This window comes from Silurus meridionalis, chromosome 10 (genome assembly GCF_014805685.1).
Source record: "Silurus meridionalis isolate SWU-2019-XX chromosome 10, ASM1480568v1, whole genome shotgun sequence".
In the NCBI taxonomy this organism is placed as follows: Eukaryota; Metazoa; Chordata; class Actinopteri; order Siluriformes; family Siluridae; genus Silurus; species Silurus meridionalis.
Window position 1 is genome coordinate 7,223,126 of NC_060893.1, and position 26,803 is coordinate 7,249,928.

At 38.5% G+C, this 26,803-nt stretch overlaps 1 protein-coding gene across 1 annotated transcript; it reads right to left on the minus strand.

Annotated features, from left to right (window-relative positions):
* Window positions 1-2,252: 2,252 nt before the first annotated feature.
* On the minus strand, window positions 2,253-25,602 carry LOC124392361 (DNA-binding protein RFX7). Its single transcript, XM_046859311.1, has 10 exons — window positions 22,431-25,602; window positions 20,261-20,294; window positions 13,047-13,132; window positions 12,587-12,625; window positions 12,321-12,443; window positions 11,197-11,313; window positions 10,996-11,080; window positions 9,786-9,993; window positions 9,378-9,679; window positions 2,253-8,540 (listed from the first exon to the last, which is right to left on the minus strand). The coding sequence occupies exons 1-10, from the start codon at window positions 23,126-23,128 to the stop codon at window positions 5,025-5,027; spliced, it is 5,208 nt and encodes a 1,735-aa protein (XP_046715267.1). The 5' UTR covers window positions 23,129-25,602; the 3' UTR covers window positions 2,253-5,024.
* Between the last annotated feature and the right edge of the window lie 1,201 nt (window positions 25,603-26,803).

A 26,803-nucleotide genomic window follows, 5' to 3' on the forward strand; every position in this document is an offset into this window, starting at 1 on the left:
AATAAGTTAATAGGTCAAAAGTCATTATTGTGAATATCATTAAGGCCGTGGGAGACGGGGCAACAAAACTCAAAGTGGTTCTCTCCCATTGGTGAAAGGAAGAGTGAATTTGAACCCAGACAAACCCTTAAGGTTACTAAATGTCGCAGAGGCCAGTGGGTTTTCCAAACACACACATATAAACACATACGCACACTCACATTTATATGTTTATATACAACGATCAGACATAACATTATGACCACCTGCCTAATATTGTGTTTGTCCCCCTTTTGCTGGAAAAACAGTCCTGACCCATCGAGCATTAACAGCATTTAATGCCCTACATCACCAAGTACAATGCAAAGCATTAAATGCAGTGGTGTAAAGCATGCTGCCACTGCACTCTAGAGAAGTGGAGGTGTGTTCTCAGGAGTGATGAATCACGCTTCACAGTCTGGCAATCCGATGGATGAGTATGGGTTTAGCGGTTACCTGGAAATATATGTTTGTCACACTTCAGTGTTTCAGATCATCAAACTAATTCAAATATTACTAAAAGATAACACAAGTGCACTAGAACAGTGCAACATGCATTTTTTAAATGAAGGATTTTATTATATATTTGCCCCCCCCTGTTAAAACTGTGGTTTATCACACCTGAGTTCAATTTCTCCAGCCACACCCAGGCCTGATTACTGCCACACTTGTTCGCAATCAAGAAATCTCTTAAATTGGACCTGCCTGACAAAGTGAAGTAGACCGAAAGATCCTCAAACGCTACACATCATGCCGAGATCCAAAAAAATTTAGAAACAAATGAAAAAAAAAAGTACTTGAGATCTATCAGTCTGGAAAAGGTTATAAAGCCATTTCTAAAGCTTTGGGATTCAGTGAACCACAGTGAGAGCCATTATTCACTAATGGCAAAAACATGGAACAGTTGAGAACCTTCCCAGGAGTGGCCGGCCGACCAAAATTACTCCAAGAGCACAGTGACGACTCATCCAAGAGGTCATAAAAGACCCCACAACAACATCCAAGAACTGCAGGCCTCGCTTGCCTCAGTTAAGGTCAGTGTTCATGACTCAACCATAAGAAAGAGACTTGGCAAAAATGGTCTGCATGGCAGAGTTCCAAGACGAAAACTGCTGCTGAGCAAAAAGAACATAAAGGCTCATCTCAGAAAACATCTTAACGATCTTGGGGAAAATACTCAGGCAATACAAAGACAAGACAAAAGTTTAATATTTTGGAAGGTCTGTGTCCCATTACGTCTGGCTTAAAAGTAACACTGTATTTCAGAAAAAGAACATCATAGCAACAGTAAAATATGGTGGTGGTAGTGTGATGGTCTGGAGTTGTTTTGCTGCTTCAGGACCTGGAAGACTTGCTGTGATAAATGGAACCATGAATTCTGCTGTTTATCAAAAAATCCTGAAGGAGAATGTCTGACCATCTGTTTGTGACCTCAAGCTGAAGCGAACTTGGGTTCTGCAGCAGGACATTTATCCAAAACACACCAGCAAGTCCACCTCTAAATGGCTAAAGAAAATCTAAATGAAGACTTGAAGTGGCCCAGTCAAAGTCCTGACCTGAATCCTATTGAGATGCCGTGGCATGACCTTAAAAAGGCGGTTCATGCTCGAAAACCCTCCAATGTGGCTGAATTGCAACAATTCTGCATAGATGAGTGACCAAAATTCCTCCACAGCGCTGTAACAGACTCGTTGCAAGTTATCGCAAACGCTTGATTGCAGTTGTTGATGCTAAGGGTGGCCCAACCAATTATTAGGTTTAGGGGCAAACACTTTTCACACAGGGCCATGTAGTTTTGGATTTTGTTTTCCCACAATAATAACAAATTTCATTAAAAAACTCCATGTTGTGTTCAATTGTTATCTTTTACTAATATTTAAATTAGTCTGATGATGGGCATCCAGCGTAAAAACGTGTCAAATCAAACATGCGGATGGTCCGCTGTGGCGACCCCTAACGGGAGAAGCCAAAAGAATGTTTAGTCTGATGATCTGAAACATTAAAGTGTGACAAACATGCAAAAATAAAAAATACATGTAATTTTAGCATGCACGTTAAAAAGATATTTCCAGAGAGAAAGATTTACCTGGAGTTGGATACCTGGAATTTGAGACACCAACTGGATCTCTACTAAAGACCACCAGAGGGCAGCATGGTGCCAATTGACTTGATCACTCCAACGACTAAACGTCAACAAACTCAAAGCAAGACAAAACAATCAAAAGGGAACATAATACAGTGATTATTAAAAAATCTTTATTGGCTTTTAAAACCACTTAGAAAATCTCACCTGTGAGTACTTTCCATTGAAAAAAAGAGAAAGAAACATTGCTAAAATGCTTCAGCAATATTAACAAGCTACTGTACATTGAGCAGTACACCAGACAACAGCACAGAGAAAGTTTCTACTGTTTCAAATAGACAGACCAGTCAGAAATACAGCATTAGACTCAAATGTTTGATGAAACGCCTGTGTATAAAAAAGGCTTCGATTTTTCCTTCGTGAAATAAAAAAAGTAAATAATCAGTGCCTTGATAAATGTCAGAACATAGAAAAAATATTTACAGTTTCTTCACAAAGGCATTTTTTTGTAAAAAAAAAAAAAAAAAAATCAAACAAATTTAGAATGTATGAAAGAAAAAAAACATATCTGTGAACTAAAACATATAGAACAATATTAACTTAGCAAACACACAAGTTTTTATTCAAAAGAACACTACTTTTTTCTTTTTTCCTCTGGTCAACACAACCAGTCCCTTTTTTGTAGAGGGAGTGGTCACAACATGTACTACAATAGATAGTTCAACATACATGCACACATACAGTCATTGAATAACATAGTGAAGTATGTTCTCTTTTATTCACTTTTTTTTTTTTTTTTAATAAGCTAAAATTTTGTTTGCTTTCATCGTTTCTTATTCTCATGGATGAGAATGAGTAAAATGTGTATCTCATTGAGATTAGTGCACATTGCTACACAAGGCAATAATTCATTGTAATTTTCCATGTCATATGTAATTCCCCTTTTGTAATTTACCTTTGAAATAAAAAATTCTGCTTTTTGCTCGCTTCAATTGTTCCATTTTGTCCTAAACATTTCTCACAAAGGCATGGTTACAAAAAAAAAAAAAAAAGGAAAATCTTTAGTGCAATAAAGTGAACTTCCCAAGTTTGCTGAATCATAAACCATTGAATTTCCAGTGCCTACCACTCCAGGTTTTTTTTCTTCTTCTGTGCAATCAATTTGACTGTCACAATTAGCATTTGATATATGATAATTCTGCTTTTCTTTTTTTCATATATAAACGATGCTTCTTTTCCTCTCTCTTAATGTACACACCACATCTGCAAAGCAGAGACCAACAGACTCTCTAAGGAAAATGGCACATCAAGCTAGAGACCAAACAGACTTGCACTACACAGAAAGCCAAAAAACATAACATACAGCGTATCGTGCTGGCTATAGTTTTAATATGAGCAATGTAATATTTTTTTTTCTTTTGTTTCCTCATGGGTACTCAGACCTATCTAAAATCACCTTAAGACAGTGTATTGATAAAACGATGTCGTTTTTACATATGGGGCATTAATATAGTGACTACAGTTAGCCAAATTTAGCTTTTTATGAATCCATTAATGACTTTGGACAACATGCTTACCATCCATATTTACCTGTACATCAGATACATTTTCCATATACATACTATACACAAATATGATCCCACCTGAAAATCAAGTACCATAAAACCCTGTTTTATTCACCAAGTCCAACCAGATTACTTAATGAAAATTATGTTAATTTGGAGATGAATATAACTCATATCTCAAATATATCTCAACCACTTTTTTTTCCTCCAAAAGCTGTTCTTTGGTATGGATTTCAAATTGCAATTCAATGAACACCTAGTCGGTTGGACGTGTAATCACACATGAACATGGCCTCAGATTGCACGTGGCCATCACCATACTCTTCCTATCAGCATTTAGTTTGCTTTTACCTGGAACAAAATGTGAAGAAAAAATGGAATGCTAAAATGGAATGCTAAAATATGCTAACTCTAAGGTGTGTTTGTAACCACATCAATAATTCACAATTACAAAATGTCAAGTTTCTTTTTTTTTTTTTGGGAAATGCAGCAAGGCCTTTAAAAATCTTTCTGCACCTTAAAACCTAAGCCAAAAGACCTAGGATTTTGGATATAAGGCAGATTACTCTCCCTTGTGTAATATTCACTTTTTAAAATGTAGATACAGCTTTAAAAAAAAATTATCCTCTTCATTACCCTTCTATTTAACAGTACATCAATATTATGGCCTATTATTATATCTCATTTTATATTTATTAGACACAACATAATTACTGAAAATGATGTGGCAGATGCCAGTCACTTTTATTGAGCACCTGTTAGCACCTACGTAAATCTTTTAATTTGACTGACAGTTAAGATATGCGAAAGTGATGGCAAACTTCACTCGTGATGACGTAAATTAAGTGCACCTTTTAGCGACGAAACTTTCCAACATACTTGCAAAGTCAAACACAATGCATATGCAAGACGTTGAAAAACTCAGTGATTGACCATGCAAAATATTGCATTTTAGTTTCACATGACTTATGATTCATGGGAACAGGATAATACCTGCTACAAATTGTAAAATGTATGAAACTTGTATTATAATAATGAAAAAGATAATTATGCACATTGAGGCCAACTGACTCAATGCCATAAGAAAAAAAATTGTAAACTATAGACAGAAATGTCAGGATGAGAAAACTACAATGAACTGGATTTATAACACAAACGTTCCTATAAATGAACACTTCAGGTCAGACTGGCACGTCCCACTGGCTGACTGATGTATCCAGTGTCTTGATGCAGTGGACAGATCACATTAAAAAAACATAAAGATGACAGTCATAAAAAAAAACAAAAAAACAATGAAAAGAAGCCATAAATAGTGACAAACAGCAACAACCACAACATAAACACAAAAGGAAACAATACTAACCCAACATTTCCACTGTTGGTTGGTCTTTGTTCTCCAACCAGTCAAATCCAGCAGAATTCACAGTGTCACTGCATATCTGCTGAAACAACGGGTCGTTCTTCAGCTCCTCCAGTGTGGCGTCTTCATATTGGTCCTGTTGCTGACTTGGATCAAACAAAAGATTGGGATCCAAAGTGTTCAGGTCATTGATGCTACCAGAAAGGTCAGAGGTTAAACGGATTTCGCTAGAAAAGTCTGATGCTACTGCACTAAGTTCTGATGCCACCTGCCCAACCAGTTGTGAGCTGGGATTGAGGCCATCCTCCCCCAAAAGATCCTTGACAGTGCTGTTAAAGTCCAGTTGCTCCTGCTGCTGTTGTTCCTCATCTTGTTGTGAGGTTTGAGACAGCAACTGCTGCTGGCTGAGGTCTGGATCATGTTGTAGCTGCTGTTGGTCTTGTAGCTGCAGTCGTTGGTGTTGCAGTTGTAAATGTTGGTCTTGTAATTCTAACTGTTGGTCCTGGAGTTGCAATGGTGGTTCCTGAAGTTGCAACTGCTGATCTTGCAACAGTTGTTGATCATGTAATTCCAACTGTTGATCCTGTAGTTGAAGGTGCTGCTCTTGTTGTAGCACAGAGCCTGATTGTGCTTGGTCATCACTAGAAAAAGTAATTGATTCATCTCCCGTGCTTATAAGGAAACCAGGCTTCTGGAAGTCAAACTGTGAAGGGCTTGAGCAGACAGAAAGCTGTTGACCATGATGGTTTGTGCCTTCTGGGAAGGCCTGTGTAGTCTCCAAGATCTGTGTCAGGTTCATCCGGGCTGTATACTTAGAGGGAATATTATTGACACCCAGCCCACGTACTGTATCATCCCCATCTGCATCCATTTTGCTGAGGAGCACACTTGTGATCTTTGCACTGTTACTCTGCTGTCCCTGTTGGCCAATCGGCAACATCTCAGACTGCATCATGATGCTTAGTGGTACTGACTGGCTCCTTTGGGCCATGCTGTTGGCAGTGACCACCGAATGACTGTTGGAAAGAATACTAAGAACCTCTGAAGTTATGGGAGAATTAAATGGTGAAAGAGCAGACCTTGGAGGAAGGTTGGTTTGCACAGATGTACCACTTAGATTGCGCTGACGAACAGCGGGGCTCACACTGCGACACCTAAAGTTTCCACCTCCATTCCCAGATGTACAAGCTGTAACTTTGTTTTCTAATGGTGCAGGCACAGCAAAACTCTCTTGCTTGTTCTCCACTGCCTGCTGTCCTTGTTGAACGGGAGACACCGTAGTTAATCGACCCAAATGCCCATCCTGGTGCCTGGACTGAGACTGAAAAGACTGCCCTGGTTTAGCAAATGCATGTGGTTTGCGAAAGGGGTCCTCCACCATGTCCTGATAGCTTGGAAGGATTCCAATGGCATTACTGTTTGAAACTGATGGGGAACCTGAAGTGCTATTATATCTATTATTGATCCAATCTAGCTTGGCCTTGTCTGGGTGAGTGGCCATTGGTCTCTGCATGGGCTTGACTGGACTACTAGACACTACACTGCCATCATGGTACCCTGGTATGTTGGAGTTAATAGGAGTAAATGCAAAAGGATTACGACATTCAACAGGACTTGGTGGGACACTACTGCTGCAGTTGGACAGTGGAGTGCTAATAGGTGTATGTCGACCACCTAAAATGCCTTCAACTGGGGTAATAGGTGCCACTCTACAGCAAGGACTTTCCCTGGTCAAGCTGTGGCCCCCCGGCAAAATTTCAGACGTAGGGGTTGGAGTCGGAGTCGGTGTTGGAGTTGGTGTGGGGGTGGGAGTATGCACTGGAGTGGTGCTACTATGTGCAGAGTGGTAGAACTGAGTGCCAGTCTGGTGAGAGGAAAGGATGGTGCTTTGAGCTGACTGGCCTTGTAAGGGTATGTCAAGAGAACTAAGGTAAGGTTGTAGACTGCTATTCAGCTTCATTTGCTCCTCCATCTGCACTAACTCTTCAACTATACTATCTTGGGTCATGTCATCATCATTGAAGGGGAAATAGTCTATTGTGGCTTGAGCTCCATCAAAGTCAACAATGTCCTGCTGGAGAGTCAACTGAGCAGAAGCTTCAGGAGGCTGGGAAATTAATGACAAGTGACTAGCATTTACCTGCTTTTGTTCTGCCTGTATTTGTTGAGAGTAGTCTTGTAATGAGCTCTTCAGCTCATTAACAGCAGATGCCTCCTGAGAAATGGCAATGGTAACTTGTTGCTGGCTCACAATTTGTTGCAATAAATTTTGATCAGACGATGTGCTATTACAAGAACCGATATCATTAGGGCTTATTCCAGCAGAGATGGCTCTGTGTGTCATCTGCGAAGAGCTCTGGGAGTGTACTATAGTCTGAGAAGTGTGTCCAATGGGGATGTCAGAAAGTGCCAGGATTTGAGTCGGAAGAGAGTTCTGTTTGAGGGTGACTTTACATGGAGCACTCTCCGGTCTTGCAGGAGTACCTGGCCTTTGTATCCTCTTTGTGGCTATTACAAGACTAGGTCTAATACTGTTACTGGCATCCAAAGACTGCTGGGATATAAACACCCTCTTTACTGGGATAGCATGCGACTCCAAAACAGAAGCAGATCGCTTTCGAGGACTTTTCAAACCAAGACCAACATCTTTTGGTGACTGGCCAGTTGGGGATGCTGTATCACTGGATCGAATGTCAGCATTCTGATTCATAACAGTCAGATACAACGTACTCTCCTGATGATCACTGCTGTTATTGCTAATTGGGACAGCTGCCCCTATGATTGTACTTGGAGGTGTTGCAGAGTCACTTTTGGCTCTAGTAACTCTTTCAGGCACTGGGGATGCCTTGACAAGAAGAGAAGGTTCACTGGAAGCCCTATATTTAGTGGCCCTCTCGTTCTTCTGCCCAATATTGTTCCCTAGTGCAGTGCTCTGCTTTTCTGCACCAGCAGATGAGTTACTATCATTCACAGCTTCAGATGTTACCTTGATTTCACTAATGGAGCAAATGGAAACTGGGGTTGAGGCAAGGCGGCCAATTCGTCCAGCTCCAGATGAATGCAGAGTAACCGAGCTGCCATTCTGAGCTTGCAGATTTTGATTGGACTCTTCCTGGGAAACTGTGCTACTGATACCAGCTGAAGCAGGTCTTAATGGTGTTGGAGTGTTGCTACCACCACTATTGTTATGCGTCAACGATATGGCGGTCATCTTGACGACATTAACTGAGCTGACGTGGGAAGTGGGCATTACTGTTTTTATAGGGCTGTTAGTAATAAGGAGTGTTGGCGGAGAACGAAGAGTTATGCCGCTTGTAGCAGAGGGTTTGGGGAGAATCTGGGCATATCTTTGTCTGGCTAGCCTGTCACCAACAGGACTTGCTGGAACGTTCTGCGGAGTTTTAGGAGACTGCTTAACAGGCTGGGCTACAACTTGGAAATTCACAGGTAAAACTTTTCCCTCTGTTGCCGCGACCGGACTCGGAGAAGTCATCAGTTGTCTGTTCCTCTGCACCTAGAAACAAAAAACAAAACCCGAAAAACATTACTTATGACCACGCAGGCAATCAGATATTATTTTATATATAAAAATATATTAATTTTTTCAGCCCATGTACAACATCCAGGCATAACATTATGACATTATAACATAAAGACAGGTGAGTGAATAACACTATTATCTTATCATCATGGCACCTGTTAGTGGGTGGGAAATATTATTCAGCAAGTAAACATTTGAAACTGATATTTTTCCTTCATGTTAATGTGTTAGAAGCAGGAAAAATAGGCAAGCGTAAGGATTTGAGAGAATTTGACAAGGGCCAGATTATGATTTGACGAAGCCTCTCCAAAACTGCAGCTCTTTAGGGGTTTCCCGGTCTATATCTATCTATCTATAGTGGTCAGTATCTATCAAAAGTGGTCCAAAGAAGGAACAGTGATGGAGTGGCAACAGGGTCGTGGGCGGCCAAGGCTCACTAAAGCACATGGGGAGCGAAGGCTGGCCAGTGTTGTCAGATTCAACGAATGAGCTCCTGTAGTTAATGCTGTAAATGCTCGATGGGACAGGACTGTTTTAGGCAGCAAAAGGGGGACCAACACAATAATAGGCAGGTGGTCATAATGTTATGCCTGATCGGTGGCCATAAAGTTATGCCTGATTAATATTTATTTTGATGAACTGATCAACAACTTTCTAAAACAATATGGATATTCTGTGTAAAAGAAGTTAAAAAAAGAGGGCATTTATTTATATATATTTTAAAATAATTTTACCCAATATTTAACAATTATATAATTTTATAATTTGTTTATATAATCAATAATAAAAACATTTTGATTAGATGATTACCGTAATAGGACTTGGTACTGCAGCCACCACAATGCCTATTGCAGGCTGTGAGGACAGCAAAGCTGGACTTCCAGATGTGATACTACACCCAGGGCCTGGTGTGCCAGGTTCAGCTCTTCTGGCCTGAGATTCACCTGGCAATGGAGAAGTAAGTTTCTGTTCTTGCTGTTTCTTTTGAATCTTTCGCTGTAGCTGCTGTTTGGTGTCAACAGAGGGTGAAGGGAGAGTCTTCATTTGGGGCTGGAAAGAGTTGGTGTCACCAGTTGGCACAAACGCAGAGGCCGGGGTCGGTGTTTTAACGCCTAGTGAGATCCAAAAAGGATATGAAAATGCATCAATATCACATAAAAATTAAGAAATATCACATGTATCTAGCTGTGGTTCATCAGAGGCATGAGTTTTCCTTGCCTGTTGGGGTTCCAGTCATAACAGTTAGTGCAGCCATGGATTTAGTGCCAATGTAGTGGCTGTTGAGAAGAAAACGCGCTAAATCCTCCACGCTGTCAAACTGGCGACTCAGAACTTTTTGTGCCCATTCACACACTAAACCACAGGCTGCAGAACGCATCTCATCTTCAGCACTTGGTGACTGACCGGTTGGCTCCAACAGCTCACACTGAGAAAAACAAGAGATTGAACATTTTAACAGCTGATTTGGATTTTGCAGGTTTTTCTGTCAACAATGAGGTGGAATCAAATAGTTCATAGACCGGTTTTGTAACACACTAACAAATGGCAGTACAAGGCTGCATGCCGTCACAGGGAACCCCGAGCTTCATTGGTCAATGTGCCGAAAGACATCGTCCTGTTTACATTTTAAACCGTGCAACTGGTGTCATTCTGACCACCTGCATTACCACGTCTGCGTTTTCAACACTGAAAGCAAGTTAGAATAAAGATCAAACTTGAAATTATGCGTGAAACTGGACAAATCTGCCACACAGACGTTTGGCATGTTTCTGCAAGTTTATGGCGATGCTGCAATGAGTCGTTCAAGGTGTTTTTGAGTGGCATATGTGCTTCAAGAGCAGAAGAACATAAGTGAAAGACAAGAGATCAGGAAGAACTTCAACGAGCTGAACCCCCAAATGATACTGGACTAATTGTATATATACATATTTAAGTCAGAGCTAAGCAGCACCTGTTTTTTTTTAGCTTCCAAAGACAATAGTAATAGTAAGTTTAACTTTTCTTTGGCTTAGGTCTTTTCTGGAATATGAAGAAAACAGATGGTTTTTTTGTTTGTTTTAGATACAAGTAAAATTTCTCACACTTCGCCTGTCTGGCTGTACACAGGTTATATACAATTCTTTATTTTCCTCTTTTTCTTTCATGCTTTGTACCACTTTTAGGTTGACTGAGTATTTATTACATCCAGTGATATTCTTCAGAATTTTCTTTAAGCCTTTGAAGTTATTTGTAGTGAGTTGAGAGGACAATCTAAGTGCAATATGTTGTGAATTATATAATATAAAATGATCCTCTGACCTTGTACATTTGTATTTTTTTATACCATATAATTATATAAAAGTTTTACAAATGTATCTATGGACTCCAACAATTCCTGTTTTGGTAAAGAAGCCGCTCTTTTTCTATGATCTGTCCGATTAACACTTACCCCATCTCCTGTTTTATGCAAGTCCAAGTTGGGCAAAGATGGCATATGCACAAAAGCCTTTTTCCTCAGTCCACTATAACAGTATGTGAGAAGCTGTTAAGTGTCAACGTAAAACTGTTTTTGATTAAACATCTGGAGACAACATAAATACACATTAGACAGCAAAAGTATTTCTGGACTTTCAAGGCTGAAAAAGGATATTTAGATTTTCCTCGCATTCCAAGGCGACGTGCTTTCATATTTGGAAAAACATTTTTCATGATCTTCCCAAAATCAGCAGCACTTAGAGGGTGGTAGCCAAGATTGTCACAATAGCTCCTGTTAAGCAATTTACAAAAAAAAAACAAAGAAAATGAGAAAGTTAAACACAAATCAAACAAGATGTCTCACAATCACCAATAAATAAAACTGACACAAGTTTATTGGTAACCACAAAGCGAATCAAAGTGATGGATTTTTTTGTGACGCAATACTACACAATTGGGGTTGTCAATTGGCAGAAACGTAGCCCAGCAGATTTTTTTTTATGGACTGAGTAAAGCACTTGAAATATAATGCAGGGGCAATTTACCAAAAAATACAAAACAATAAAAACCCCGCAATAGTCATCTAGTTCTCAAAACATGATTCCTGTGGTTTCTTTTGCAGATCCTCTGTTGAGGTTGATTGCAGCTAATCACATACGTTTGTGCAAATTACTGAAATAAAAGCAGCTCACTGAACCAGAGAATGGCTAAAAGGCTAAAGATTTTAATTCTTTAATTTAAAAAAAAAAAAAATGAAGATTTTTCATCCACCTTCTGCCTGAATTGGTTTAGAGAGTGGCATTGTCAAAAAAAAAGATAAAAGACGGAGCTGGAAGAGTTGAACATGCTGCAATTTAGATTGGGAGTGATGAGCATGGACAGGATATATGATTTTATAAGAGGGACCCCTCAGGTAGGACGTTTTGGGGAGAAAGTAAGAGAGGCGTGACTGAGATGTTTGGTCATATACAGAGGAGGAAAGTGGGGTATATCGGTAGAAGAATGCTGAGGATTAAGCTGCCAGGCAGGAGGAAAACAGGAAGGTCAGGGAGGAGGTTTAAGGATGTGGTGAGAAAAGAGGAAAGAGGAATATGGAGATGACCCGCTGTGGTGGTCACTAACGGGAGCAGCCGAAAGTAGAGACTGTGTGTGCATGTTACACTCCTGTATGTTTAAAGACAAGATACACCATCTACATGCATTTTTAAAAAAAACAAAATGTCAACTGTTTGTTTCAATACTATTTCCATAATTGCTTTTTCCTCACAAGTAATGTGAGAAAAATCAATTTACACTTACTTGTACTCATCATACACCTCTTGTTTTGGCAGTGAGGTCTCTGGATGCTCCTCTAAGTGATTCCGAATCCAATTGAAAGCGTACATCTGTTGGGTCCGACTTGATGACATGGAATTCTGGTCACTAGAAGAGAAATAGGGAGAATCCAGTACTTCCAAATGCTGTATTACAGATTTGTCTCTGCTTGCAGGTCTTGATTATGTTTTTTTTTTCTAGTTTGTTTTTAACTCAGCTTGTTTTAAACAAAAGTTGTAAAATTTTTGTACCATGTTGCAGGACTCGTAGACCCCCTCTGATTTTCAGTCCTATTGGACATCATGGTGAGAATTAGGGATTGCAGTGATGAATAGATATGGGGAAACAAATGACAAAACACAAGATGCTGGGTATTGCAGTGGCAAAAACTTTGCAAAATATTGTTCTTAGTGGCATGTTAAACTCATGAAGATTCATAATGGAGAAAGCTTATGAATGGCATGTGGCATGTGGAAAAACTACACAGAAATAATATCGCTACATACACAATGAATGATATTCTGAATATATGTGCGCACACAAACAAGCATAACAAACAGCGACGATAAACACTTCGTGTGCACAATAAAAGACAATGACCATAAGATGCATACTAAACAGAAAAGGGAAATGAATGATAAAAACGTAGTGCAATGAGACTATTTTGCCAACCGCAATCTGATCCTTATTTCAAGCATTTCGAGAACATACCTTTTGTCATTACCGCTGCTGGGACCAGAAGGCAACTTAAGGTAGAGGTAGAGTTTTTCAATGTCTGTAAACTTCTCAACATCTTGCTGTAGGAGAAAAAAACAGGAAGAGATGCATAGATGAACAAAAAGAGCTTTTTTTTCTTTCTATTTAAAGCAAAAGTTTGTTGACACTTGACCATAAAATGTCCATATACGTTATGAACATTCACATTTAGTATTCATTTGCTGTTATAATAACCTTTACCCTTCTGGAAAGATGTTCTACTAGATTTTGGAGTGTTTTTGTGAAAGATTTGGCATCATTTAGCCAAAGGTATTCAATAGGGTTGGGGTCACAGCTCTAGAGCAAGCCACTGAATATCTTCCCCTCCATCCCATGTACACCATATCTTCACATAGCTACTTTTTTATTGTACAGGAGCACTGTCATGCTGGAACAGGTTTGCACCCCTAGTTTAAATAAAGGAAAAATGCAATGTTACCGTATTCAAAACCATTCTGTACAATTGTGCACCTCCATATTTGTGTCTATATCATATAGCTGTCCCTGTTGGCTCTTTGTTAGCAAAACCTATACATTAAATATTGTTAAGATATAATTTTTTTCTATTGTATTCTATTTACTCATTTATTTCAATTCTCTTATGTCTTTTTTAGACTGATGAGTAAAATTTTAACAATGTCCTGTTATAGTAGGAGCTATTTCTTCTTTCAAAGCAAAACAATTAGATTTATCCAAAACTTAATTTTCCCTAAATATACAGTATCTTACAAACGTGAGTACACACCTTACATGTCAACAATCATTTTAGTATATCTTCTAAAGAGACAATACTATAGAAATGAAACTTTTAATTGTAGTCAATGTGCAGCTTGTACAGCAGTACAGATTTAGTGTCCTCTGAAAATAACTCAACATACAGCCTTTATTGTCAAAACAGCTGCCAACAAAAGTGAGTACACCATAAGTGATCACAGCTGTACGTCGCTTAGCCATGCAAATCCAAGCCTTATTCGTCATGTTCATGTTTTTGTCTGCTTGACAGGACCATATAAATTTGTGTATCTTGTATTAGAGCAGATCAAATTTGATGCTTTGAGTACAATTCTCTCATACTGACCACTGGATGTTCAACATTGCACCTCATGGTTAATACTCTCTGAGGATTTTAAAATAAGAATGGTTGCTTTCCACAAAGATGGCCGAGGCTATAAGAACATCATAAACACCCTGACACTGAGTTACAGTACAGTGGCCAGGATCATACAGAGGTTTTCCAAGACGGAACAGGCCTCGCAATGGTCCATCAAAGAAATTGAGTCCTCGTCCTGTGCATCAGTTGCAGAAGCTGTTTCAAAAAACAGACACATGAGTGCTGCAGCATTGCTTGAGAGGTTGCAGAAGGTCAGTGCTCACACCATACGCAACACACTGGAACAAGTCAGTTTGCATGGCCGTCGCCCCAGAAGGAGACTCTTCTGAAGCTGGCTTCCAAGAAAATCCTCAAACAGTTTGCTGAAGAAAACCTGTCCAAGAGCATGAATTACTGGACCCATGTCCTGCTGTCTGATGAGACTAAGATAAACTTGTATTTGGCTCAAATGGTGTCCAGTATGTGTGGTGACGGCCAGGTGAGGAGAACCAAACAAATTGTGTCTTGCCCACAATCAAGCACTGTGGTGGTACCATCATGGTCTGGGCTGCATGAGAGCTGCTGGTACTGGGGAGCCCCTGTTTATTGAGGGGAACATGTAATGTGACTTTCTGAAGCAGAAAATTTTGCCATCCCTTCGGAAACTAGGCCGAGCTGCAGTTTTCCAACATAATAACGACCACAAACCCAAAGCCAAGATGACACCTGCCTTGCTGAAGACGAAGGTGATGAAGTGGCCAAGTGTGTCTCCAGACCTGAACCCATTGAGCACTATTGGGGCGGAAGGTGGAGAAGCGCCATGTGTCTAAAATCCAGCAGCTCCGTGATGTCATTATAGAGGAGTGGAAGAGAATCCCAGCAACAACCTGTGCAGCTCTGGTGAATTCCATGCGCAGGAGGATTAAGGCAGTGCTAGATAACAATGGTGCTCACACAAAATATTTACACTTTGAACACAGTTTTAACATGTTCACTTAGGGTGTATTTACTTTTGGTGCCAAGTTATTTAAGGACAGTAAATCTGTACTGCTATACAAACGGCCGATTGATTTCTCCAATGTTTATTTTTATACTAATGTCCCTTGAGAACATATAATAAAATGGTGGCTGAAATGTGAGTCGTGTACTCACTTTAGTGAGATACTGTTCAGCACGGCATCACTTGTAAGCAAATTCCACTTGAATCCATTATATCGTTCAGCTTTTGTAGGTTGTAACATTACATAGAATTAGTATAGATTTCAGTGCTATGATCTCAGCATCTGAGGCTGGAAATCAAACAGAAAAAAGAAAAATACGGAAGTTGAGATTATCTAAGAATTTTCACATTTACATATCCAAAGGAAGAGACGACATAATCGAGTGGTAGAGAATTCAAATGTACCGGTATCCAACATAAACAAATCCTGAGCTGCTGTGTGCCAGTTGCCATGTCAATGCTGGCCCGAGCTCCACCTACCATCGCGTCTACTGGCTGTTGCAAATGATTTCATTTCAGCTCTTCCATTTGTCTCTATGTTGCTAGGGGAAACCACCACCCGTAAATGGGCCGAGAATTGTCCAACCAATGGGCAGTAAATAAAAAAATAAAAATAAAACATAAACAACTGACTAGCCTAGTCAAAGCATCCTACCTATTTGAAAGGACTGATGGGTGAATAATTTGCTTCCTTCATCACTGCAGCCTTAGCAGTAGGCTTCCATGGCATCATCGGAACAATGAAGCTGAATGAAGAACATGTCAGGCATCTGAGATTTATGATCTGCCTTTATATTAATTTGACAGATTGGAACACACCCTTTTTTATAGCCACTGAACGGGCAATTATACATCCATTATTCTGAGGTGGTCTTTGTGAAACTTGGCGTGAAAAGATTGCATGACACAAAGACACTCTTATGATATGAATGCAGATGTGTGGCTATAGGTTGTACATATATCAAATCACAGCAGGTTGTTTATTTGATAACTAATATAGTAATCTGAGGCTATTTTAACGTTTTTTTTTTTGTTTTCTTGTCAAGATAGATGTGTGTTGATGTTTGACAGTTACTGGTTAAGTCAAACGGTAGCATACTTGCGTATGTACTTTGCGTACTAGCCAACAATATCGCAAGGAGGCTCTTAAAACAGCTTAACCTGCTATAACTCACAATGTTTGTCACAGTTTCTATCTTTTGATTAGGGCCACTCTGTGCAACTGGGGATGGTTTTACAAAAACGGCCTGTAGATCCATGAAATTACAGAGTAACACAGGAGCTTTGAGGTGGATTTAGACTCTATTTAATGTCAACAGTCTGCTTCGCTGACTCAGGACTACAGTTTGCATTTGATCATCACTGCACACCTCAGCAACGTTTAGCTGTAATAAATTGACATTCAGTGCCACCAGTTGAGGATGGGTTCCCTCTTGAGTCTGGTTCCTCTCGAGGTTTCTTCCTTGTGTGATATCTTAACAAGTTTTTCCTTGCCACAGTCACCACCGGCTCGCTCATTAGAAACAAACTTACTGATAAAGATAATCTTATTCATTTTTTCTTACAACATTATCTGTTAAAAAGCTGCTTTGAGACAATGTCCATTGTTAAAAGTGCTATATAAATAAAAATGAATTAAATTGAATTTAGTCCACATTTACTGCTGTTATAATAAACTCCATTCTTCTGGGAAGATGTCCCACTAGATTTTGGAGTGTGCCTGTGGAGATTTGTGCTTATTCTGCCACTTTGTGCATTAGTAAAGTCAGGTACTGACGTAGGGTACGAAGGTCTAAGGTGCAGTCAGTGTTCATCCCATTTCATCCCAAAGGTGTTCAGTAGGGTTGAGTTTGGAGCTCTATAGCAGGCCACTCAAGATCTTTCACTCATGTAGACCATATTTTCATGGAGCTGGCTTTGTACACTGGAGCATTGTCATGCAGGAACAGGTTTGGGTCTTCTTGTTCAGGTGAAGGGAAATGTTTAATGCCACCACATCCAAAGACATCCCACACAATTGTATGCCTCCACTTTTGTGATAAAAGTTTGAAAGAAGCACATATGGCTGGATAGGACAGGTTTCCCAATACTTTTGCCCATATAGTCATTATTTAAACAAGCATTTTAATCCGTTTTTGTGTCAGAGTGACATAAAATAATTCTATATATTTTTTTTTATTATAATTATTCTGTATTTTGTTTCTCCTTACATACCAAAGTGAAGCACATTCTCATTGGCCCTTTGATCGTTGATGACTACATGATTATAATTATAATTAATAGAATAATAAGACAAATATTTATGTATTAGTTTTATTAATAAGAAATGTAATGGGTAAGGTGCGAACAAAGCATGTGAGAATGCTTGGGTGGTCAGTGTGATGTGGGGAAGCAGTACAATATCCTTTAGTTTCTCTAGCAGAAAGTTAGCATCAGTGTTTATTAAGGGTTAATACTTCCTGCTTAAACAAGTTTCAAGATTGTACAGAATTAAAATGATGTTTTCTCTATTACCATTAGGATGGTTGTACAATCAGCACCAGGATTACTGACCCCCTTGTAATGATAAGCAATAGGCGTTACTCATTGATTGTATGGTCAAATCGGATTGTAAAGCTCACGTTTAGTCAGAGTGCTTGCAAGCCTGAGAATAACATTTTAACAAACTAAAAACGTTCACATGTCTGTAAAGGAAATTTGAGAGAAAATAGGAAAAGCTGAGGTAGAGATACTGTGTACAGCTCACTGGAATTTTTTTTTTTTTTTCAATAAAATAGGCACAAACAGGTTCAAAATCAAATAATAATCATAATAATCATAAAAATCAATTAATGAACAGTTTTAACAAAGAAACAATGCTCCAAGAGGTTTGTCTTTCGCAATTCTTAGTTTTTATTAAAGGTATCATGTAGGCATTTATAGTCAGGTATGGAACGGTGTTTTGTTAAAGGTCTTGATCAAGTGAACTGAGCAGTTTTCCAACTCCAACTGCATGCAGTTTTTGTGAACCCTGTTTATAGCTAGGTTTTTATTCATTTTAGCACTCAAAAGCTCAGATTGAAGCAAAGTCAAATTGAATTAAAGATTTATTTATAAATAAAAACAGTGTTCTGGCCTGAGCTCCCGATTGGTGCAGCTCGGAGGTGCTGGACTAAGAGTAGAATGAGCACTTATTCATCTGAGGATGAAGACTAATGCGCTGATACAGATTTACAACCGTGCTTCTTAATTAAAATTTACAAACTATAAATATGTGTATGTGACACTAAACTACACAACCTACAGTACATTATAATATATGGATATCAATGCTATTTTTTAATTATTGTTAATAGTGATACTACACACTAATAGTGAAAAGTGTGCGTGAAATTAAGACAAAGTCGACATTGGGGCTCAGTCTAAATTAAGACAAAGCCGACATTGAGGCTCAGTCTAAATTAAGACAAAGTCGACATTGAGGCTCAGTCTAAATTAAGACAGTCTACATTGAGGCAGAATCTAAATGAAGACAGAGTCTCCATTGAGGCTTAGTCTATATTAAGACAGAGTCTACATTGAGGCTGAATCTAAATTAAGACAGAGTCAACATTGAGGCTGAATCTAAATGAAGACAGAGTCTCCATTGAGGCTTAGTCTATATTAAGACAGAGTCTACATTGAGGCTCAGTCTAAATTAAGGCAGATTCTACATTGGACCTCAGTCTAAATTGAGTCAGATCTTACATTAATTCTGAGCCAGACTAGATTCAGAGTCTACATTAAGTCTCAGTCTGAATTAAGGCAGATTCTACATTGGACCTTAGTCTAAATTAAGTCAGAGCTTACATTAATTCTGAGTCTAAATTGAAGCAAAATCTACATTGTGCCAGGGCCTACATTTAATCTCAGTCTCGATAAAGTCCGAGCCTACATTCATTCTGATTCTAAACCAAGACACAGTCTACATTCAGCCTCAGTCTACATTTAATTGAAATACACTTGATACATAAAATTTGCGATACAAATTAGTACACAAAAATAAATTAAACAGAGTTTTTCCAGACAACCACTTGCCTTCGAAACTGGATTAGTAGAAACAGGTACACTTTTTGTACAAAATTTTATAAAAACATTCAGTCAGTTATTCTAAGCATCTCTGTGAACCTGCTACAGCTCTTCTGGAGACTCTTGATTACACTTGTTTGGATAGTAGTCCCTGACAGCCTTTATTATGTGTTTTTTTGTACCCAAAAGCAGACTATTATGCACTATATAGTCAAAGGTTTGTGGACACTTGACAGTTAAACCCATACGTCATGCTGAGCATCCGATTATAGATGTTATACTATCTACGTCATCCTATTAGTCTACTTTTTACATTTACGCCATTTGGAAGACGCCCTCGTCAAAGGGCTTACAATTATATATATTTATAATTGAGCAGTGAAGGGTCAAGGGTCAAAGGTTCAGCAGTGGGATTTGAACTCATGCCATTCCAAACAGAAGTCCAAAATATTATCCACTGAGCTTCCACGTCTCTACTCCACATTATGCCGGAGTATGTTTGATTCGGGTTTATATCTACTTTTAGTCTCCGTGCGCCAGTGTCACAATTCTATGTGGTCTGAAAATGTCTGTAAAATTATGTGGAACACCAGAATTACTCATTTAACTGTAGCCCACCAATTTACAACACAAAAGAACCTCCATGAAACCCTTTGTGTCAATTTCAGGGCCTAATAATAACATCCTGAAACAGTAGGTCTGAACCTGTCATTGATTTCAATATGCTTTCTTCAAAAAGCCATGGCAATAGAGTATTAGGCGTTTTTGATGGTAAAACTTCATAATTATTTAAATGCCAGCATTCATAAAAGCTTTGGGAAAACACTCTGTAGACAAATGATTCAGAAGGTATCAGTTTCTATGTGAAGCAACATTCAGAGAAAACGTTCTGTACCTAGTATAGAAAACAGAATCGCTAAACATCAAACATACATATTTCAGTTGTAGTCATCTAGATGCATGATGATTCAACTCTAAAGAAAAAGAGATAACAACTGATTCAATATTGAACTGATTATAGGAGTTACATACCAAAATGCTGTCCACTTTTGATTGTACAGATTTGCTGAAAAACAAAAGGTCACAAAATGGTCATTAAGAGTGAATTTGTAATAAACCGAATTTAGTTGTAAAGCTGTGAGTTAACGTTGGTTAAATTCTGACTAAAAATGTTGGTCAACAGTAAACGTCTACGTCAACGCATTTCTGCTGATGTGCTATAAAATGTGTGATGAAATATTCTCATTGTGTTCCCCATTGTGGTTTATGACTATAATTACATGGTAACACAGAGAGCAGACACAGCTGGATATACAGTTATGACTCATTTACAATACAGTGAAAAACGTCTGAGGTGTATGTAAAAAAAATGCTATTAAAAAAAAGAATTCATTCAAAAATACAAAAACAATAAACAAGAAAAAAATAATGTTTGTAAGAACATTGCTAAGCATCACATTGAACCTGTTACACTTTTAATGGAGAGTAACAATCACACCTGATTGATAGGTTTATATACCTGCAAGCAGTCTATTAAACACTATACGGCCAAAAGTTTGTGGACACCCAACAGTCAAATCCATACATCCTTGTTGAATATAATATCCATATGTCATCGTATTTTGTATGTATATACGCTATGGAGATTTGTGGTCCAGAGCATTAGTAACACTAGACACCAATGTTATATTAAAAAAACCTGTGGTGGAACCTGTGTTCCAGTTCATCCCAAAGTTGCATTGAGTTTTTTTTGTACATATGAAATCTTATTGCTACAACCAAACACAAAGCATTGTTAAGAATTGTGTGATAATTGAGTTTGGCAAAAAAAGACTCACATATTAAAAATGGCTGCAAAACCATTTCATTTGTAATACAGTGGAACCTCGGAGCTCGCGAGGGTTAGGGACCAAGACTGGTCGCGAGTTCCGAATTTTCGCGACCTTTTGATACGCCCCTTCCAACCCAGTAAAAACCCAAAGAACACTATACGAAATCGATTTAAATGAGTAAATAACACTATTTCACTCCATACATAATAAAAATGTCCAAATGTCCAGCATATTTCTTCTATGTATCAATAAAATAAGCTCATGCTGATTCTGCATTATGATTAGTTAAATAACATTTTCATTACATATGTAATAACATGCATATGCATTTTTATTACATGTGTAATATGTACAAACTTTATATATATAGCTAACTTGTCCTGGTGTCCAAATACTTTTGCCAGAATGTGCATTAACGTTCAAACGTGCACAATGCAAGAATGCAAAAGACAAATACGCACCCTTTGGAAAAATATGTTGCCAGACATTAAAAAGTGCATATTAGCAATATATACTGTATATATGTATATTATATGTATATATATATACTGTATATATAAGGTTATATGAACGCATGCAATTCGATTACATAGTGTAATAACATGCATATGCATTTTCATTACATATGTAATATGTATAAACATATATATATATATATATATAGATATAGATATAGATATAGATATATAGATATAGATAACTTGTCTTGACATCACATGAATGTGGTGACCTGGTGTCCAAATACTATTGCCAGAATGTGCATTAACGTTCAAACGTGCACAATGCAAGAATGCAAAAGACAAATAAGCACCCTTTGGAAAAATGTGTTGCCAGACATTAAAAAGTGCATATTTGCAATATATACTGTATGCAATACATAAAAGCTTATATGAACGCATGCCATTCGATTACATAGTAAATAAATAACCATATGAATGCAGGCCAAACTGCTTGAATAGCAGAAATATGGGCTATATAATGGCCAATAATAAAGCTCTAAATACATGTATTTTGTAGCTGCTGATGCTGATGGTTTATTATAGCGTAATATATCGCTGTGTTTTTGCAGGTTGAAGGCGCGTGCTCGCGCGTCCCCGTTTCCAACCGCTATAAGGCTCGGGGAAGCTAGCTGCAAAAGACTACACACCAAATTAATAAAATGATATTTAATATAATATAATGGCGTATGTTTTTATTTTGCATTGGGAGAAAGAGAGAGAGAGAGAGGTGTGGAGACGGGGTGAATGGATCGCTAGGGCGCTGAATGTGGTGTCAACATGTTTAAGGTGAGAGGCTAGCGCGCTAATCCGGCTAAGCCGTAGCTAGGCTAAACCCGAGGAGCAAAAACAGACGAGGCTTCGTCGTCTCACCAGATCGAGTTCTTGATCTTGTCGTATTGCAGCGCGGTGGCCTCGGCGCCCTGCAGCCCGGACAGCGCGCCGGGGAGACACGTCGGACCGGACAGAGCACCCTGCTGCAGCGGACCCGGCTGCTGCTGCTGCTGTTGTTGATCATCGGCCATCACGATTAGATTGTTGCAGGAGGGAGGAGGAGGAGGTGGTGGTGGTGGAGGAGGTGTTAGGGGTAGTAGTGTTGGAGGAGAAGGAGGAGAAGGGGATACCAGCTTTAACATGAAGGCCTCATCGGAGACCTCCAGCGAGATACCCGCGATCCGAGCAGCACACTCCGGGCCCGTTTCGTCCGAAATCAGGCTTTTCTTGCACGGAAGGAGCGTCTCATGACCCGGATGCTTGGCTTGTTCCCCCCCCCCAAAAAAAGCATAAAGAGCTAACGAGGAAAAAAAACAACGGAAACAAAGAGTAAGAGAGAGAGCGGAAATTCGAATCAAAAATATAGAGAAATAAATAAATAATAAAAAAAGGCGACTGTTCCACTGCAGCACAACAGCACGGCGGCTGCCGCCACGGACGGTGCTGCTGCTGCTGCGGCCAGGCGGAGGGGCTGCGCATGCGCACTGCGGCCGGGAGGGCATTTCGTGTTTTAGATTTTCCATGTTTCCCCCCCATTTTTTTTCTCTCGCTTTAAAGCATATAATAAACAAAGCCATAATCTGGTGTTTTATTTATTTATTTATTTATAGCATTTCCAGAACACCCTGGACCTGTATCAGCATCCATAATAACGTGTTATAATATGTACTGCAAATAATAGTCTTTAGCACACTGCTTCCTAAAGAGGTCACGTTACAAATCGAGACAACCATTGATAATATTTCATGTTTAATGTTTGAAATGCATGATATACAGAACCAGGCTGTTACGGGATACAAAATGGCAGCATAATTATGAATCTTGTTGTTTGAGTGATTTTCCCTACATGTGCTATAGAATTTTTAGCAGGTAGGGATGAATGAGAGAATGACAGCTACTCAGCAGATTACATGCATTCTAGGAATGAATGTCTGTGCCGAATCATTGTATAGGAAAACAAATACTCTTGACTAAAAACACGACCACAATAGTGTTCTACAGAAATGAGTAGTCGACTATGGTTGTTGTTGTGATGCTCTACACGACCGCTAGTGGGAGACATAACTCTAATTCTTCCATGAATTGCACTGATCAGGACAGAATGGTAAAGGTAAAGGGGTAAATGGGCTTTTAATTGATCACACACATATATGTTACAGTAAAATTATTTCTTCACATATCCCAGCAATGTTAGGAAGCTGGGGTCAGAGAGCATGGTCAGCCATGATACAGTGCTCCTGGAGCATGAAGGGTTAATTGCCTTGCTAAAGTGCCCAGAAGTGGCAGCTTGGTGACACTGGGACTTTGAAACCTCAAGCTTCTGATCAGTAACCCAGAACCTTAACCACAGACCTACCACATTTTGCAGGCATAACCTACTATATATTTTTGTATGGAGAACCAGCTGAAAAAAAAAAAAAACCCAGAAAAAATGACAGAACTGTCACTGAGCACTTGACCACTCCTTGGTCATTTGCTTTTTGAATTCCAGATTTGTCTCCGTTTTTCTATCAGAAAAACAACCCCATTCTTTTGGAAAGGCTACACTAGACTATAGAACAGGCCTGCAGGAAGTTGTGACCATTAAGTCAGAGGAGAATTAGTGAGCCGGGCACAGTTGTTTTGTGAGAAGGTTTGAAGTGTATGTTGTTCCAGGTCATCTCAGAGGTGTTCAGGTCAGGGTTCTGTCCAGGAAATTCTAGCTTTTCCACAGAAAGAAATCACTATTTGCAAAAGACTTTATAGAGCTTGCTTTGTGCAGAGAGATGCTGTCAGGCATCTCTGAGCCTCTTAGGTCCAGTAAAGTAAAAATTTGCATAATGCAACAACATGCAAAGACGTTCTTGACAATTGTGTGCATATAACTGTATGACAGCAGTTTGGAAAAGACCTACATGTTGCTGTAATGGCCAGGTGTCTATGGATAGTGTATTTTGTCTTTATTTAATCATGCATTTCTTAGTCTGAAATGTATTTGATTTTTATCTACAAAACAGTATGGTCAGAATTTGGCCTAAACTATCCTGCTTTATGTTATAAGTTAAAGCTGTAGATGGTGGTTTAATGGCATTGGGTATGTTGGGACCAATGAAAGCTCTTCATGATCATAATATTATTATGTGGCATACCTGAGTCATGTTGCTGACAATGAACTTCTCTTGTTCTTCTGAACCACAATGTTCACAGTTTTTTTTTTAGTTTTCTAACAGTTGCAATTCCAGCAAAATAACAAGCATTACTAAGCTCAAGGTGATTCCACAAACACCTCACACCAGATAACTTGGATGGGGTACCAAATTATTTTGAAGTGGCAAGGAGATTGTAATAAATGTATCCTCCAACTCATATTCTGCTTACATCTATGCACTGCTTTTATATTCCAATGTCAATAACTATTACTGCCAAGCGTATTATTACAATGTTATTGCGATAATACTGAAAGTAACATTATATATTTTAACACAGAAGTTAAAAGCATTAATCATACAGTAGTAGGAAACTGGAGCACTTGGAGAAAATGCATGCAGATTAGTGGAGAACCTACAAAGACAATAATCCAAACTCAGAACTTCGCTCTGTACCTCAGGATCATTGAACTGTGAGGCAGCCACACTAAATTGTTTTAAATATTATTTCTGCATACATACTTTACCAAGGTCCTATAAATGCCTTATTTTATATATTTTAATGTCTGTTGCAATCTGTGTCTGTTTAGTGCACCAAATATTTTGTTGTATCTGTACTCTGAACTTAACATGGAATGAATGTGGACTAAAAAAAAAAAAAGGGCATAAAAGTGTTTTTTAATTCAGCACACTCAGTTCACTAAGTATAAATAAATGAATCCCGTAAATGCATTATTGAAAATGTTGAATGTGTCACAGTTTGCACACCCACAGGCTTTATGAAAGTTAAAATTCCCACATGCATAACTGTTTTTGTTTGGAGCCAGTCTTTTTCCACACTTTTAGACTCAACCAGATGCTCTGTGAAACCTTGCCTTATTTCTCAGTGTGATGTCTATAAAACTTATAGTACAGAACCGATTCCAAAAAAGTTGGGACACTGTACAAATTGTGAATAAAAAAGGAATGCAATAATTTACAAATCTCATAAACTTATATTTTATTCACAATAGAATATAGATAACATATCAAATGTTGAAAGTGAGACATTTTGAAATGTCTCATTTTGGATTTCATGAGAGCTACACATTCCAAAAAAAGTTGGGACAGGTAGCAATCAGAGGCCGGAAAAGTTAAATGTACATATAAGAAACAGCTGGAGGACCAATTTGCAACTTTTTAGGTCAATTGGCTACTGGGCCAAGGCTCATTTAAAATGGACTGTGGCAAAGTGAAAAACTGTTCTGTGGTCAGACGAAACAAAATTTAAAGTTCTTTTGAAAACTGGGACACCATGTCATCCGGACTAAAGAGGATAAGGACAACTCAAGTCGTTATCAGCGCTCAGTTCAGAAGCCTGCATCTCTGATGGTATGGGGTTGCATGAGTGTGTGTGGCATGGGCAGTTTACACATCTGGAAAGGCACCATCAATGCTGAAAGGTATATCCAAGTTCGAGAACAACATATGCTCCCATTTAGACGTCGTCTCTTTCAGAGAAGACCTTGCTTTTTCCAACATGACAATGCCAGACCACATACTGCCAAGATGAAATTTTTATTTCTTTTTTTTATCTAATAGTTTGTTTACTTTTTACATTAAACTGTAAATCTATTTGTTAATTAAATATACCTGTTTATTTTTTTGAGTTACATGGTGTTGAAGTATGGAAAAGAAGCCATGTTTGTTTATTAGGCTTATTGACTGCTTGTATGAATATAAAGGCATAGCTCAGTGGGTAAGGTTTTGGTTTAATTATCAGCAGGTCCCTACAAGGTTGTGGGATCAATCCCTGGTATTGGCAAAGTAAATTTTTTATTTCTCTTTTTTTATTTAATAGTTTGTTTACTTTGTTACATTAATCTGTAAATCTATTTGATAATTAAAGAGACCTGTTTAAAAGATTGCTTTATTTCTTTGTCTTTTTTAACAGACTGGTTTGGCCTACTTTTAATATGAGTTACATAGTGTTGAAGTATGGAAAAGAAGCCATGTTGGTTCATTAGGCTTATTGACTGTCTGCTAGTGCATGACTCTCTTTAATGATCAAATAGAGTTGTTTAAAAGATTGCTTTATTTTTTTTGTCTTTTTTTAAAGACTTGTTTGGCCTACATTTAATATGAGTT